At 42.8% G+C, this 15175-nt stretch overlaps 1 protein-coding gene across 1 annotated transcript in view; it reads left to right on the top strand.

The window, feature by feature from the left end:
* The window catches only part of LOC308102213 (adhesion G protein-coupled receptor L3), a gene marked incomplete at its 3' end in the record, with an annotated part of 320985 nt that overhangs the window by 71047 nt on the left and 234763 nt on the right, over window positions 1-15175 (top strand). The window contains exon 3 of the mRNA XM_080451813.1: window positions 13421-13632. Coding sequence (XP_080307939.1) covers window positions 13578-13632 — 55 coding nt within the window. The 5' untranslated portion in view covers window positions 13421-13577. The remainder of the gene's footprint in view (window positions 1-13420; window positions 13633-15175) is intronic.

Genomic DNA, 15175 nt, shown 5'->3' with positions numbered 1-15175 from the left:
GCTGAGCCTGTCCCAAATACATTTTCCTACTCCTCTGTGAGCCGTGCCGCAAGGTGGCTGGCCTCTGTGTGTGTGTGTGCGTGTGTGTGTGCGTATATGTGTGCACCATCACGCCACTCCCTGAAGCGTGTATGATGTGCATGAAAAAGCAAAACCATGCGGCCTCCCGCAATGTCCCCCTTCACCACTGCAGATGTACTTAATTTACATTCTGACATGATGCTTAGAGCACTCACCTCCCCCTGCACGCAATGCAAAACGGGGGGACAGGACATGCTCACTGATGGCTCCAAGGTTGGTGTCAATGTGATTCTATCTCCGTTGTCCCCCTGTTCAATTCTCCGAAAGCCCTGCGTTAGCAGATTTGTACATCAGACTAGCTTGTGCCTTAATGACTTAATTAGCAGTAGTCAGCATCATGAATGAAAGTACCCCGCTTCGCCCTAAATGGCTGTTTTTAATTTGTAAACAGTACAGCTCGGGTGTCCTAGCTTAGCGGTTTCTAATAGAGCACGTCGTAGACTGTGCAGCAAGCCCGTGTCACGTAGGGTATGAATCCCATTTCATGCAATGCTGCCGCATATACTGTAAATCTTTAATCACTCTCCGCCATTCACTGGATATTGTCACGAGAGCTTTGAAGAGGTGCATATTGTAGCTGATCTTCTTTCTGTACCAAAGCTCACTTTGAATAAGGAGCAGATTTGAATTAATGTCACATACTACTTTATGGACAGAATGAAAATTTGACTGAGTGAGAAAAACCCCAAAAAGCAAAGACAAAAAATTTAATGAACTAAATGTTGGAAATGCATCATTTCCAGTTCAGATAGGTAGCCTGAAATTCAAGTCGCTACGTTTGGATTTCAAATTACCCAGGTGACCTTATTTGGTAAATGGTAAACAATCTACATTTCTATAGCACCTCTTATACAAAATGCTTTACTATGTGCAATACATTCATCAACACACAACACGTTCACTCTTACGGCGGCGGCAACCATGCAAGGCACCAACCTCAGCAGTTAGGGCTTCAGTGTATTGCTCTGAACCGTGTCTTGACATGAAACCAGGATGAGCCGGGAATCGAACCGGGAAACGTACAAATCCAAAACCGCCGCTCTACCTCCTGAACCACAGCCACCCCTGCTCCATGTTCCAAGTATAGAATATTAAGCTCCTGCTCTATATCCTGTCTGCTATTACCAACTCATCATGACCAGAGCAGACGTGTTGAGCCCCGCTGTGATTTGTCAGACCTGAGAACATTCGCCTCGACAAGAGGGGGAAGGATTGCTGTCCCTGTCCAGGGATGCCCCCCTGCGAGTGTTCACCCAGACCAATCAGACTCTCATCAAACTCGATTTTGAAGTGGTCTGAAGACTTGGAGGCCTGATAGCCGTATTGCTCTTGCCACTTCCTCCTCTACTTCTTAAGCTACTCTTCGTCTGACACCTCTCTAGCCTCTGGCCTGGAAGAACAAAATTTCCAATTATAGATGATTATCTCTGAGCATTTTCTGATGAGTTGGGTTCAGGGGAGAAAGTGAGGGAGAGGGGTTGGCAACCAGTGGGCTTAGCGTGGGGTGTGACTTGAACCGTAATGATTCTGGAAACGGTTCTCTTGGACTTCGGCAGGGCTGCCAGCCGTTTCCAAGATAGATTGTATACTTTCCAGCCACTTGTGTATGGGCTCAAGGGATCCCTAAAAATGACCTGGAAATGTCTGAGTTTGGCCTCATCGTGAGTACAATCCATATGCGCGTTTGAGGCGAAACAACGCTTTTGTTGTGTGTCCCCTTTAAGGTTACAAAACCCCTTTTGTATTCATAAAATCGCTGGACAGACACTTTTGAACTTTGGGTTGAATAGGCCTTTGCTCTTCCTCAAGCGTTCTGCCTACCACCCACAAGTTCAACCTTGTTGACTTATTGATCAGCCCAAAGGCAGGTCATTGGGGTCTTTGGACAAAAGGATCCCTTTGAACCCTTCACCCAGCATTGCCCACAGCTGCTAGACACCACAAAAGGGGAGCTTACACGGCAAGTTCACGAGAAGACCAGTGACCTCTCGGTGTCAACTATGTTTGTCAGAGGGTGACTGTCAAAGTGTTATCGGAGGTGATCAGGTCCTGGTCCTAATGCTAATCGGAACAAGATTCCCTGAACTCAACCTTGAACACCACGTCAAGAAGGTTATTCAATCCTCGTTTTATCCTTTTAGAAACATTTCAAAAACCAAATCGTTCTGGTCCATCTCTGATCTGACTAAAGTTATTGTTCATGCCCTGGCCCTTTTTTCTTTTCACACTTGACTACTGCAACTATCTGTACGCTTGCCTTATAAAATAGTCCATTCGTCGTCGCGTCTTTGATCATATTTCAGCCGTTTTAACGTCCCTACACAGGCTGCCAATCTCTTTTGTAATTGATTTAAACATTTGACTTAGTACATATACGAGACCAGGTCGGGTCTTGCTCCGTCCTACATTTCGGATTTCCTCTCCCCCTACAGTATGTGCAAATGCTGTAGCTTGAGATCCTCAGGCAAAGCATTACAAAGTGCAGGTTAAAGACAAAAGGAGACCAGGCTTTTGCTATCAGAGCTCCTACACTTTGGAATGCCCTGCCCCTGGAGATCAGGCTCACTTAGTGGTTCCCTTGTTTTAAATCCCTGCTTAACACTCACTTTTATAGAGTAGCTTTTAATGCTTATTGCTCCTCATTTTAAGTCTGTCTCCTGTCGTTTCTACATGTGTATTTTGCTTCATGTGTAAAGCACACAGTTTTAATAGGTGCTATACAAATAGTTTATTATTATTATTATTATTATTACATTGTAGACAAAGATTTTTCTTTTCTTTTCCCGTAGTCTTTCTGTGGTAGATGGTGCAACTCCATGACAATAAACGCGCGATGCAGTGGTGGATGATTGAAATTGTGGTGAGAAATGTTCCCTCCCCTAAATTCCCCTTCCCTGAGAATGTTCCCTTCCCTGTTACTTTGTGCTTTGTGAATGTATGCCACCACCTCCCACTCATTCAGTTATGAATTGAAAGCACGCACGCACGCGCAGGCGTGCGTGTGTGCCTGAGTGCGTGTGCGCGTGCCTGCGTGCTCGCACACACACTCACACACACACACACATACCCACCTGCACCTTTTCTTTTCCCAGTTATTAAATCTCTCTCTCTCTCTCTCTCTCTCTCTCTCTCTCGGTCTCTCTCTCTCTGGGTCTCTCTCTCTCTGGGTCTCTCTCTCTCTCTCTCTCTCTCTCTCCCTCTCCCTCTCCCTCTCTAATTGAACTGCAGAGTGGAGTCCAGGTGGAACTCATTTGAATTCCCTGTGGTCATGACCACTGTGGTTGTTCGTAACACAGTCATACCCCTTCGTTTCCAGACCATTTACAACGTATTCCTGTTATTGGTAACACACGTGCTTCAGTCATCATCATGCTACCCAGATGTACCCTAGCAATAAGTGGTACGAAGAGAAAGTAGCACAGATATGCATGACATTGAGGGTAATAGAAATGATCAAATTATGTTTAGTATGCAGTATGATTGAATTGCATCCTTCATAACACGCGGGGTAGTGGCGGCACTACAACATTTACCCATGCGAGCACCGACTCCACGTGACTGGAGTCTCTGGGTACAGCATCAGATAATGATATTGAAATGCATGCACTGCTGGAAACAGTGTTATTCACATTGGAGTTGCTGTACCTCGTTTCGGAGGCTGAGCTGAGATTGCTGTTGCTGAAATATTTTCTCCCACTTCTTGCCTCCCCAGATCCGGCATGGGGACTGAAGTGGGTAGAAAAATTATGCTAATGTGATTGGAGGGGAATACAGCATGGCAGGAAATTGAGACCTCAAAGTCAAAGCAGAAATAAAGAGAAAACACGTAGCGTTCCGCCCTTAAAGTATTGCCCAAGCTCATTTTAGGTTGTACCCAAACATCGTATATCATAACGGAAGTAATTAGGGAAATGGGTGAGCTTAATTTAAAGTGTATGTGACCCATATGTTGTTTCTTTGTCAGCCTTTGGAGCTCGGTTACAGTGCTACCTTGTGGTTTTCAACTGACTCTTGACCATATGCTGTTGATCCTGGTGACTGATAGGACGTTGACATAACCACTTAAACCCTGCATACATAATTTACCGGAGTCCCTCAGGGGTCTGTACGAGGCTCTCTCCTTTTTGACCTCTACATAAAGTATCTTTGCCGAAAATAGCCAATCTACAAGCTTGTATAGCCGATCTACAAGCTTATATAGCCGATCTACAAGCTTGTATAGCCGATCTTGTAGATTGGCTGTTTTTTTTCCCTACACCCCTGACTGGAGGACCATACCGTGCAGTTTAGTTTAGTTTTCATCCAGATCCTGAATCCCAAATCAAGCACAGTGTGGGAGCGAGCAGAGCTAGCATGCCAGTGTCGGTGCCAACGGGCATGAGCGTGCCAATGGCTCCCGGTAGGTGATTAGTGGCCAACAGGTGAGGTTGTCATGGTAACATGCCTACACCAGCCACTATGGTATATAAGGACACTTGAGTACATTGGATTAAAGTCATGCCCCAAACGCCGGCTTATACTCTCCTCTATCACTCTCTCTCTTTCTTTCTTTCTTCTATTTATTTTCTCTAACCCTATCTCAATCTCCTTCCCATTTATCTCACTCATCTCTCTCTCTCTCTCTCTCTCTCTCTCTCTCTCTCTCTCTCTCGCTCTCTCTCTCTCTCTCTCTCTCCCCCCCTCTTTCTCTCTCTTTCTCACTCCATCACCTCCCTCCCCCTCACTATTCTTTCTCAACCCCTCCTTTGCACCCCACCCCCTGCCCCATCTGTCTCCCCACCTACTTTTTTTTCCCTCTTATGTATTCTGTACTATATATTCTCTCTCACGCGCGTACATTCTCTCTCTCTCTCACTTGCTCTCTAAGATCCATCGGTGCCGCATTAGGCAAGAGAGAGAGAGAGAGAGAGAGAGAGAGAGAGAGAGAGAGAGAGAGAGAGGTATAAAATAAAGCTTTGAGCCTTGCATCATAATGGACCACTGTCTCGGGGCAGATTTTCCCTGCCTTTAAACCATGCATCTATCTGCATTTATTCACTCACTGTATGTGTGCCTGCCTGGCCTTTCATTTCCCTCCCTGGTGAGGCGGTGTAACCCACCCCATTTTGTACGCCCACGTAATATTTGTAATGGTAATACTTTTTCATTTGTTTTGCAGCTGTTGTTTTCTTTCTATGGCGGCGCATGCACGGCTACTTTTTTCACTAATGGACTTCTGCGTTTCAGTCGTCTCGTGGTTGGAATTTGTCGGGTGTCAGGGGACATTGTAATTTCTCTAGTAATATGCGTGTTTGGGGGGGGCCCACTGTTATTTAAGCAGTCACTCACACTCAACAAGGCTGTCACGGAGCACCATTCAGAAAACCGTGGCGGGCTAAAGTTAGGGTCATTATCTGTCTGTCAGTGACTAGCTGTCTTGAGGGCCTTGTGTGAAAAAGCAAATTGAGTGTAAAGTGAAACAGTGAGCCCCTAAGGATCCATACCATGCCATGAGAAAGTACCTAACGCTTCCCTCAGAGAACCTCATTACCGTAACCTTATTTTGTCCTACCTTTTTAATACTGGGACAGCATCGTTTTTGAAAATTCAGTCCTATATATATATATATAATGCAACAAAGTTGGCCGTGAGAGGGCTCGCCTTAAACATATCAGGATTGTTTGGAAGCAGAATAATTGTGCTGAAAGAAATGTATTTAATGGTATGTAGAAAAAGGAAAAGGGGCTTTAATCATATACTGGCCATATTTTATGATTTACAAGTGAGAGCTCATCAATCAACATGCGTGAAGACAGCATGCCTGATTAATATTAATTTTATACAAGACACCTGATTTGCATAAACATTGTGTCTGCCTCGTAAAAAAAAAAGAAAAAAAAAAATGAAGCCCTCCCTAGTCCCCACTGTCCTGATAAGCATCTAGACATGGAATGTACAAAAATCTGAGCCATGCTATTTAACCCGAGCAATATGATCCCACTTCATTACATAGCGTTATGTGGGAGGGATTCAAACAGGCGTGACGCGTAACATCATACTTAGCCTGCCCCCATCAGATAACATTGAGGCTCGGGTTTCACTTTGTTGCGCTGCCTTTGTGTGGTGCGCCTATAGGGTCCCTTTCTGGATTAATGACAAACATCTTTGGTTTCCGTATAGGTGAGGGAGTGACGTTAAGGCGGTGGCACACATCTTAGATGTCAGCAAAGATAGCCATCTCCACAGAGCTGGGTAGGAACAGGTGTTGTGTCTGACTCTGTAATGATATTGAACTTTAAGTCTGATTTATACTTACCGAATAAATATTCGATCTACAAGATCACAGCTTAACGCCTTGTGAGTTTGTAGATCGGCTATTTGCGGCTTTATGCAGCTTTGTAAAATGCTGATTCTTGTTCCCAGAAAGACATTTTAATTGGCTGCTGCTTGTTGTTGTGTGGAAGCTATTTACTTGGAGAAAGAAAAAAACGGTGTTCATTTAACTGTAAAAATGGATCGTCACGGGTCCATTTTAACACATTTTACACTGTAGTGTTCAGTGACGCTGTTACACAGTGTTGCTGCTGACAATCACGGTTTGAGAGCCAGTGACATGCAAACCAGTTATTGTGTATTTGAATATTTAAAGCTTGTGTAAAGCAGTTGCATTTGCCATGTCCTGATAAAAGAAAAATTCCCCACCCATAGCCCAGAGCTCCTCATTCTGAATGAGGTGAAGAGGGACTTAATAGTTGCAAGTCATTTGTTCTAAAGGCTGTTGAATGGCCTTATAATAATCACATAAGTCATTGAATTTCTAAGCCGTCATTGCAAACCCTCATGGGGGATGAAACAAAAAAGTTTTTAATTCATGTGTTTGTAATGTGTCAGATCACAGTGGTTGGTTTTGTCATGGATTCTAGCTCTAGAGCATTATTTCAATTTCCAGTGCACCAAATAAACAAGGCCTCTTTTGAAAGTTATTAACCGACAAAAGACGGGACACGATGCCAATCCCAGACATAATGCCCTTCCTTTTTATTTTTGCTGGCACACCTGACAGGTGTGTGGCACAGGAGGCTGTTTTTTATTTAGGCCTAGCATTTATTTAGATTTCACGCTGAGCCCCTCCTGAGAAACAGCTAGTGTTTTGTTGCGGGCGTCGTGTCATTGACAAAGCACAGCAGCTCAGAAAGCCTAATTGCAACACAGCCCGTTTGACTCTCTCCTAATATCTCGCTACTCGCGGAGAACAAGGGAGTTATCACTGTCAAGTTAGCAGGAGCTGTGTAACGGTAAATATCTGAGTAGTATCTTTTTGTTTTGTTGCTTTTTACTGTGAAATCTTTTCTGTTTTGTTGCTTTTTACTGTGAAATCTTCCATCTAACAGTGAACACCCATGATCACTTCCGGGCGGGGGAGGGGGCTTATTATAAAGGAAAATCAATTGGCAGAGTTCATTATGTAACCGTGTTACTTGAATAATTAATGGCTATGAAGCAATGGGTGAAGAACTTGACCGTGCAGAGATCATAATTTGAATAACAAATGGATACTTGGTAAGCCGCATATGATCCGTTGACTTGATTTCTTGTGCTTCCCCATATGTTGTTTCACCATTATTTTGTTCCAGTTTCTTATTAAAATACCCCCCCCGTCCCAAAAAAAGACACCAACGATGAGAAAGAAAAAGAAAAACTCTTTGTGTTTGAATGAGTACCCTTGAAAGATCAGTGCCATAGTGTATCATAAGACTTACTTTTGGAATACATGAGCTGTTGGCAATGGTGGGCTGCAGTTCCGTCTTGTACTACTTTTTTTCCGGATTGAACTAGGTCCAAGCCCCACTCATAAATATGTATTTTATGATGTGTGTTCCTTTGCTGCTTGTGGTTTGTTCGTGTGCCTAAGCTCACACTTTTCCTTTTTTCTTTTTTCCCCCCCTTATTTTTCTTTTTTTTGTCAAGAGCAAATTAACTACTGTGATACAGAAGTGTTTTTCCACACCATGTGATAATTTCTAAGCAACACTCATCGTGCGGGTGTACTGTGAGATACGGTGGAGTCAAATATATACGCGGCAGTGCGCGGCACGCACAGACGACGCTCGAGCTCTGAGACGCAATCTGTTGCTCAGATGCCCACACGCCCACACGGAAACATGGACTTTTGTTCCGCAGAGCAGGACGGCATTGCATTCTCATTGTGTCTCCTATCATAGAAGCGAGCAGCCTATGTCTCCGGCAGCTTGGTTTGCTGTGTTTTTGTGACCGTTTGGCTTCAGTGCCCTGCACAAAAGGCCACTTGTGAAGTGTGTGATTATCTGGTGTGAGTATGTGATGTGAATCTGTGATGGTGCCTCCTTTGATATATATATATATAGCCATTTGGAACTGGGTTTGTATGTACAGTATGTATGTATGTACTGTATCTATATCGTCGCTGTCAGGTGGAAACCTTGTATGTCCAAAACTGTTTCAGGAAATGGAAAAAAAATGAACTTGTGTTCCAATGGATCCAGCTCTTAATACTTTTCATTGGTTCAATATTTATAAACACAGACACACTTTCACTATACATTTTTCTAAATGAGCAAAAGTAGCAGATCTAAAGCTCACAACACGATACCCGGTGAAGTGAAAGTGAAAACCATGAAGACTTGGATTGTAGTTGATCATCTGCATGTAAAACCATATCTTGAACTTTGACTGGAAGGTTCACCCCTGCCACGTTATAGACGTCTTAACCAATTAAATCCGGGAACGCATCTGTGTCATTTTAGATTTATTTATTTCATTTCGTGAAAATGTGTGCAAATCTTCGAATATAATACATTTTTAACTCAAATCTTTGCTTTTGGAGGGGGTCCCTGGAACAAAATATTTTGAGATAGGGGTCCGCGGCCATTTTGGGGCCAGTTTGAGAACCACTGATATTATAGCAATATAAGTAAAAAAAAAGAAAAACTGTTAGGATTTAGAAGACATTTGTAGAATCCCCAGAAGCAAAGATTTGAGTTAAAAAATAATAATAATAATAATATATATATATATATATATATATATATATATATATATATATATATATATATATATATTCAAAGATTTGCACAAATGTTTTTAAAAGAAATAGCAGATCTACAAGATGAGTGCCGCGCTATGAGCTTGTATATCTGCTATTTTTGAATAGCCCAAAGTATAAAATAATGGTTCTAGCTAAAAATCTAAAATGGCACAGATGTGCTCCCCGGATTGAATGGGTTAAGCTGATATGTTGCCTGAGAATTCTTTCGACATTTTGTCTGTCTCTGTTACCAATTTAGAAAGTGTCTCAACAATATAGGCGCAAGGGCCAATTTGCTGTCTGGAGCCCGGACGGCTCGTTTGAATTTGATTATGCCACCGCATGTGTCTTTTCAAGTGTTTTTGGAATAACATTCGGACATATTTCTTGTCAAGTGAGTCCAAATTATCTGATTTCATGGCATATTTCCTTTCCCTCCCCCGCAGCTTTTCAGGGCGTTTTAATAAAAGTGCTGGTCGCTTGCAAGGATATCTCCTCCATCGAAATAATAACAGACCCCTCTCACATTGCTATGCATTGGTCCTTAAAAGCCCCGCAACCACATAAACATATCGTCACTGTCGGGCAGAAACCTCATATCTCAAAATGTCACCTTTTCTTTTTCTTTTTTCCCCCATACTTTTTTTGACCTACGTTGTTGTACAGCAGTAATGCGCAAAAATAGCCGATCTACAAGCGGTGTGAGCTGGTGGGTTTCATAAATTCTTAACCAATGAAAAGTATTAACAAGAGCTTGTGACTAAATAATAACTACATTGGATCAATTCAATCTTTATTATTTCAGACCCAAGGGAGATCCATATCACAATAAAAACACAATACAATAAAAATAAAAGATTGGAAAAGAACGCTCTTTTTTTCCATTTTCCTGAAAAGTAACATGTTTGGACGTATGAGGTTTCCGTCTGTCAGCGACGGTATAAAACATATAAAGAATTATAGACAGGAGTGAATGTAGTACTCGTTGCCAGTATATTCAAGCTGCAGCACTGTTGTACCGGGGCCTTGGCTTCTAGCCAGGTCTTTGCTGATGACTACATCAACCTCTTAATAATCTCCAAATGTTCTGTTTATGCGGCGAAGGCGCTCGTGATCAGCTTGCTTTCTTTCTCTCTCTACCCCAACAAATGTGCTACAACAACATGGCCTTCCAAATCTGATGTGGGATTAAATGTGGGATTTTTTTTTATTAGGATTAACCACATGAACCCCAGTGTCCCTATTTTGGGCGTGTCATAATAGGTGTGTAGATTGGCTATTTTCGACAGAGATTTGATGTAGTGAGGAAAAATGAGGGGACCATTATAGTCCCCCAGGGGACCTCGGCCAACAAACGGGTATATAATAATAAGTGGTTATTAATGTCCAAATGTTTATGTGGTGAAGGCGCTCGTGATCAACATGCTCCCTTTCTCTGAACCCCAACACATATAATATACTGTACTGAATGTCCTTCCAAATCAGATTTTTCTAATCAGGGATATATATTTTTTTAAATTAGGATTAAGAGCCAGATTATGAGATATCATCATTTCATGTTGTTGCCAGAATGCAGCTTATCAAGCTAGGGAGTGCATACGCATGGGAGGTAAACATGGATTGGGGTAGGGGTTTAGTCAACGAGATGTCATTAGAATTTAGCATTGGATTTTTCTTTGGGTTTCGGTGCCCATTTGGATTTTCCAGCGGTGTAGGCGCTGCTGTCCTTAGCAGGGATCGCGGTTTGACCCCTGCTAACCAGATTTTCTGACGTCCTACAATGGAGTTATCTCCCTTCAGTATTAAATGCGGTATGGGGTGCCTAATGTGCACGGGTAATGCCTTTCAAGGGGACATTGGTATATTGGGCACGCTCTTTGGATGTCGTCACTCATTTTGCAAAGAGATATTACCCCAGCCAGATACTGGTCAATACCGGATAATACAGAAGGCTTGGATTGCTGAATCACCAAAGCTTAACCATAATATGATGAGATGGCTCTGATGTGGGATAATCGTTGGAATCGCATCTGGCTACAGGACTGTTGATCGCTCATCCAGTATTCTCTCATACTTTTACATAATAGCTTGTGGAGATGTGAACTTCCATGTAGTATTTAGTTTGAACAATGCACCAATCAACACATCACAAGCGTTAATCTTTCACAACAGCCACGGGCTCATGCTGTAGCATGCGCGAGCCACATTTTATGTTAACTAGCTTGTCGATGATGTCATTCGCTGGTGTCTGGGTGTGCACCAGAGTACGCTCTCATGAGCTTATAGCCAAGGTCAAAGAGACATGTTTGACTCATGCAGCCGAGGGAGTATCCATGGGAACCATTTTGTTGTCTGGACTGTTTTCCCGCATTTTCACATTTATGTACATTCACGGTAGAGCCCGACTGATGCCAGATTTTTGGTTCCGATCCCAAACACTGATTACGATGTTTTGACTGATATTTGGTCAAAAAGCGCAAAATCTTGAAATCTTGAAAAATGTATATTTGATTAAACAAATAAAAAGAAACACGAATAACCTTATATTACTTATTTATCTTTAATTATCAAATGAACAAGCAAACAAGGAATGATAAAACACACACAAAAGGAACTCAAATAAATAACGTTATACATTGATGCATCGATCTGCTATTTTGGAGACGTTTTTAAAAGGTACGAAATTGAGACACATCCGCTGCCACACCATTGTTGTTTCATCAACAAAGTAAAAAAAGAATGCCCAATATACCGGCCAAACCGATATATCGGTGGGGACTCTGATTCACAGTACATTCACATGCTGCTGGATCTCTGACGGCAGTTATCGTCAGCTCTTACAAAAATATACATGCATATGCTTATTCATACACAGTCATCCACAAGGACCCACAATGATGTGTGGTTTATAGGGGTGTAACGATACGTTTTAACAACGATTCGATACGTATCACGATACTTGGTTGTCGATACGATACATGAACGATACAGGTTAATTTAGAACGATACGATACGTTTCGATTCAGCGATTTAGTCGATACGATACATGAACGATACAGGACAGGTTAATTTAGAACGATACGATTCCATTCAATGATTTAAAATCGATATAGTAACTATTTATTTACCCAAAAATTCTGTGTGAAAAATAAATACCTGGATACTGGATATAAACCCCTCTTTCTCTTTTTTTCTTCTTAAAAGTACTTAGTATTGATATAATTGATTATTTGCATTGCAGAACGATTCGATACGATTATTTGCATTGCAAAACGATTCGATACGATTCAAAGTCAAACGATACGATATTTAGCTGTTTGCATATCGATATAGTAGATCGTTGAAAATTCAAAACGATGCATCGATGCAGTTACTGTATCGTTACAGGCCTAGTGGTTTATCATTCACTCCCTCAGTGGGAGAGGTGACACTTCGACGGGCGAACAACAACAGACGTCCATAAATGCGTATCTGCGGTTTCGCAGTCGTAGTGTGTGGTTGATCACACCCTCTGTGGGTTTGGCCGACATGGGAGCTTGAGCAACTTGTTGTTTGTCAGGGGTGACAATTTACAAGATTACAAGATGACTTTATTTGTCCCTAGGGAAATTTGCCTTGGACATAAAGGCTGCCACATTAAAAAAAATACATACAATTATAGGGCAATAACAGACCAAGTGCATAACCCTCAAGTGCAGACATAGGTGCATTCAAGTACATGCAACACAGCCGCTCATTTCACACGGTTCTTGTTTTCTTGAGTTTAGGAGATTCACTGATAGAGGGATGAAAAATGTTTTATACGTAATCTGGTATCTTTTTCCCGGATTTAATTGGAACCCTGTAGTGTCTACCTGAGGGCAACAGTTCATATCCTTTGTACAGGACGTGGGAGGGGTCAGTCTTCTCAAAGAGCGTCGGGAGGGAGGGATGCTCCCTCACCCCCTTCACTTTCATCACAACTTCAAACACGCAAGACTTTAATGAGAGCATGATGAAACAATGATGCATTAAAACATGCCTTTCTTCAGAGAAATAGATCACAGAAAAGGGTCTGTGGTTTGCCTGGGTGGCTATAGCATAGCGGTTCACAAATAATACATGACAGCCTGTATTTATTATATATCATTTTGATTTTAATGATGAATTTATCTCTGAAAGTGTAAAAAAATAAAAATAACACTGTAACACTATATATAACTGCTTAACCTTATTCAGTCATTTTGTTGGTTAGCCTGTGTTTGCAAATAGTCCACCCCTCACTAACAGAAGAATGTTCTTATCTTTTCCCGATAGGCTTTTGGACGCCATCATCAACCAGTGCAGTAGGACACACGCGGGAGGGGGGTGTGTCGGGAACCCTGGGTGCTGCGTTGGGGCTCGCGCCAGCATCATCTGACCGGACCCCTCCACTGGGACTAGATCGGGCAGTGGGCGGTAAGAGGAGGGTGCCATGTGGACCGCACGCCTGCTCCTCCTCGCCAGCCTCTTTGCACCAGCCGCTCTGGGTAAGTCTGGCTCCCCGGAGCTGGCATATATAGTGTGTGTGTGTGTGTGTGTGTGTGTGTGTGTGTGTGTGTGTGTGTGTGTGTGTGTGTGTGTGTGTGTGTGTTTTGAAGCAGTAGCTGAATCTCAACGCCATACCATTTTAATTTTCTGCATTTTGTCAGCCAACGATGATAAAAAAGCCTTACACTCTGGAGCCTTGTACTTGAGTCTTCAGTGTCTCGCTGCTTCTCTCGCTAATTAGCGTTTTTTAACAAACTCCACTCAACTTTTTTTCCCTCTTTTTTTTTTTCTCTATCCTCATCTCTCTTCTTTCCTTCAATCTCTTTATCCACACTCTCTCTCTCTTTCTCCCTCTTTCTTATTTTTAGACATGTCCCTCTCTGTCTCTCTTGGCTTCGTTGCTCACTCTCCTGGCAATAGAAAGTCAAACTGAAATCATTTTCAAAGAGCCATTAACGGTACTTTGGGTTCCTTTTTCTTTTCTTTTCTCCCCCCCCCCCTTTTTTGTGTGTGTGTGGGGGGGGGGGGGTTGTTAAGAGTAGTGAGAATCGCAGGGGAGGAGAGAAGCTCTCTGCATGGCTTTCATGGTTTCACTCATTACGTTAAGATCTGAAGATTAATTTTCAGCATCTCAATGCCATAGCATAGCCTATGCAGGAACCCTCCATGGTTTCTTAACAGAGGCTCTCTTTAGCCTATGTGCGGATTGTAAAGTAAATGAAGTCATTTAAATTCTGATTAAAGGAAGTCAATGATGGAGGTGGCAGGGTTTGAGTGTGTACGTGTGTGTGTGTGTGTGTGTGTGTGTGTGTGTGTGCGCGTGCATGTGTGCGTGTAGGAGGCCAGAGGGGGTCAAATTCAGTCAGCGTTTCCATGTTCACAGTATTGGGAGTGGGGCAATGGCCCATAAAGATGCTAATTTGATACAGCTAAAGCCATTAATGCGGGATTTGAAGCTAATTGAATAGTTTTTTTTCCTCCTCCTTTGTGTGTGTGTGTGTGCGCTGTGATATCCTAAGGAGTGAATGGTGGTTATGGTGGGGGATGCTGCATGGGTAACGCTAGCTAGCTAGCTTGCGCTAATGAAAACAAGCCACTTGGATGCCATTAGTTCTTCTTTAATGCTCAGCGGGAACAGGTCAGATGACAGCGATGTGTCACCGGCCTGTCGCTGTGGTCCCCTCATCCATGGGGACACGGGGGGGTTGATGCATCATGAAGCTGCTGATTTACTTCACTGTTTAGAGACAGGGAGATCAACTGTGTGAGCACAATAGGTTGCATATTTAAACCGCAAAGTGCTGTAGTTGTCTCTCAAATTACACACCGGGATAGGGTTGCACGGAGAGCTCTTGACACCTTTAACGTGAATTACGGCCCTGTGCACACATAAACACGCGCAAACACACACACACACACACACACACACACACACACACACACACACACACACACACACACACACACACACACACACACACACACACACACACACACACACCTGATCGCACTCACAGTCTTTATGTCCACATTACCTTTGCT

Source organism: Gymnoscopelus braueri (assembly GCF_963280865.1).
Source record: "Gymnoscopelus braueri genome assembly, chromosome: 15".
Lineage (NCBI taxonomy): Eukaryota > Metazoa > Chordata > Actinopteri > Myctophiformes > Myctophidae > Gymnoscopelus > Gymnoscopelus braueri.
Note: the sequence above shows the minus strand (reverse complement) of the source record. Positions and strands in the feature narration are given on the sequence as shown.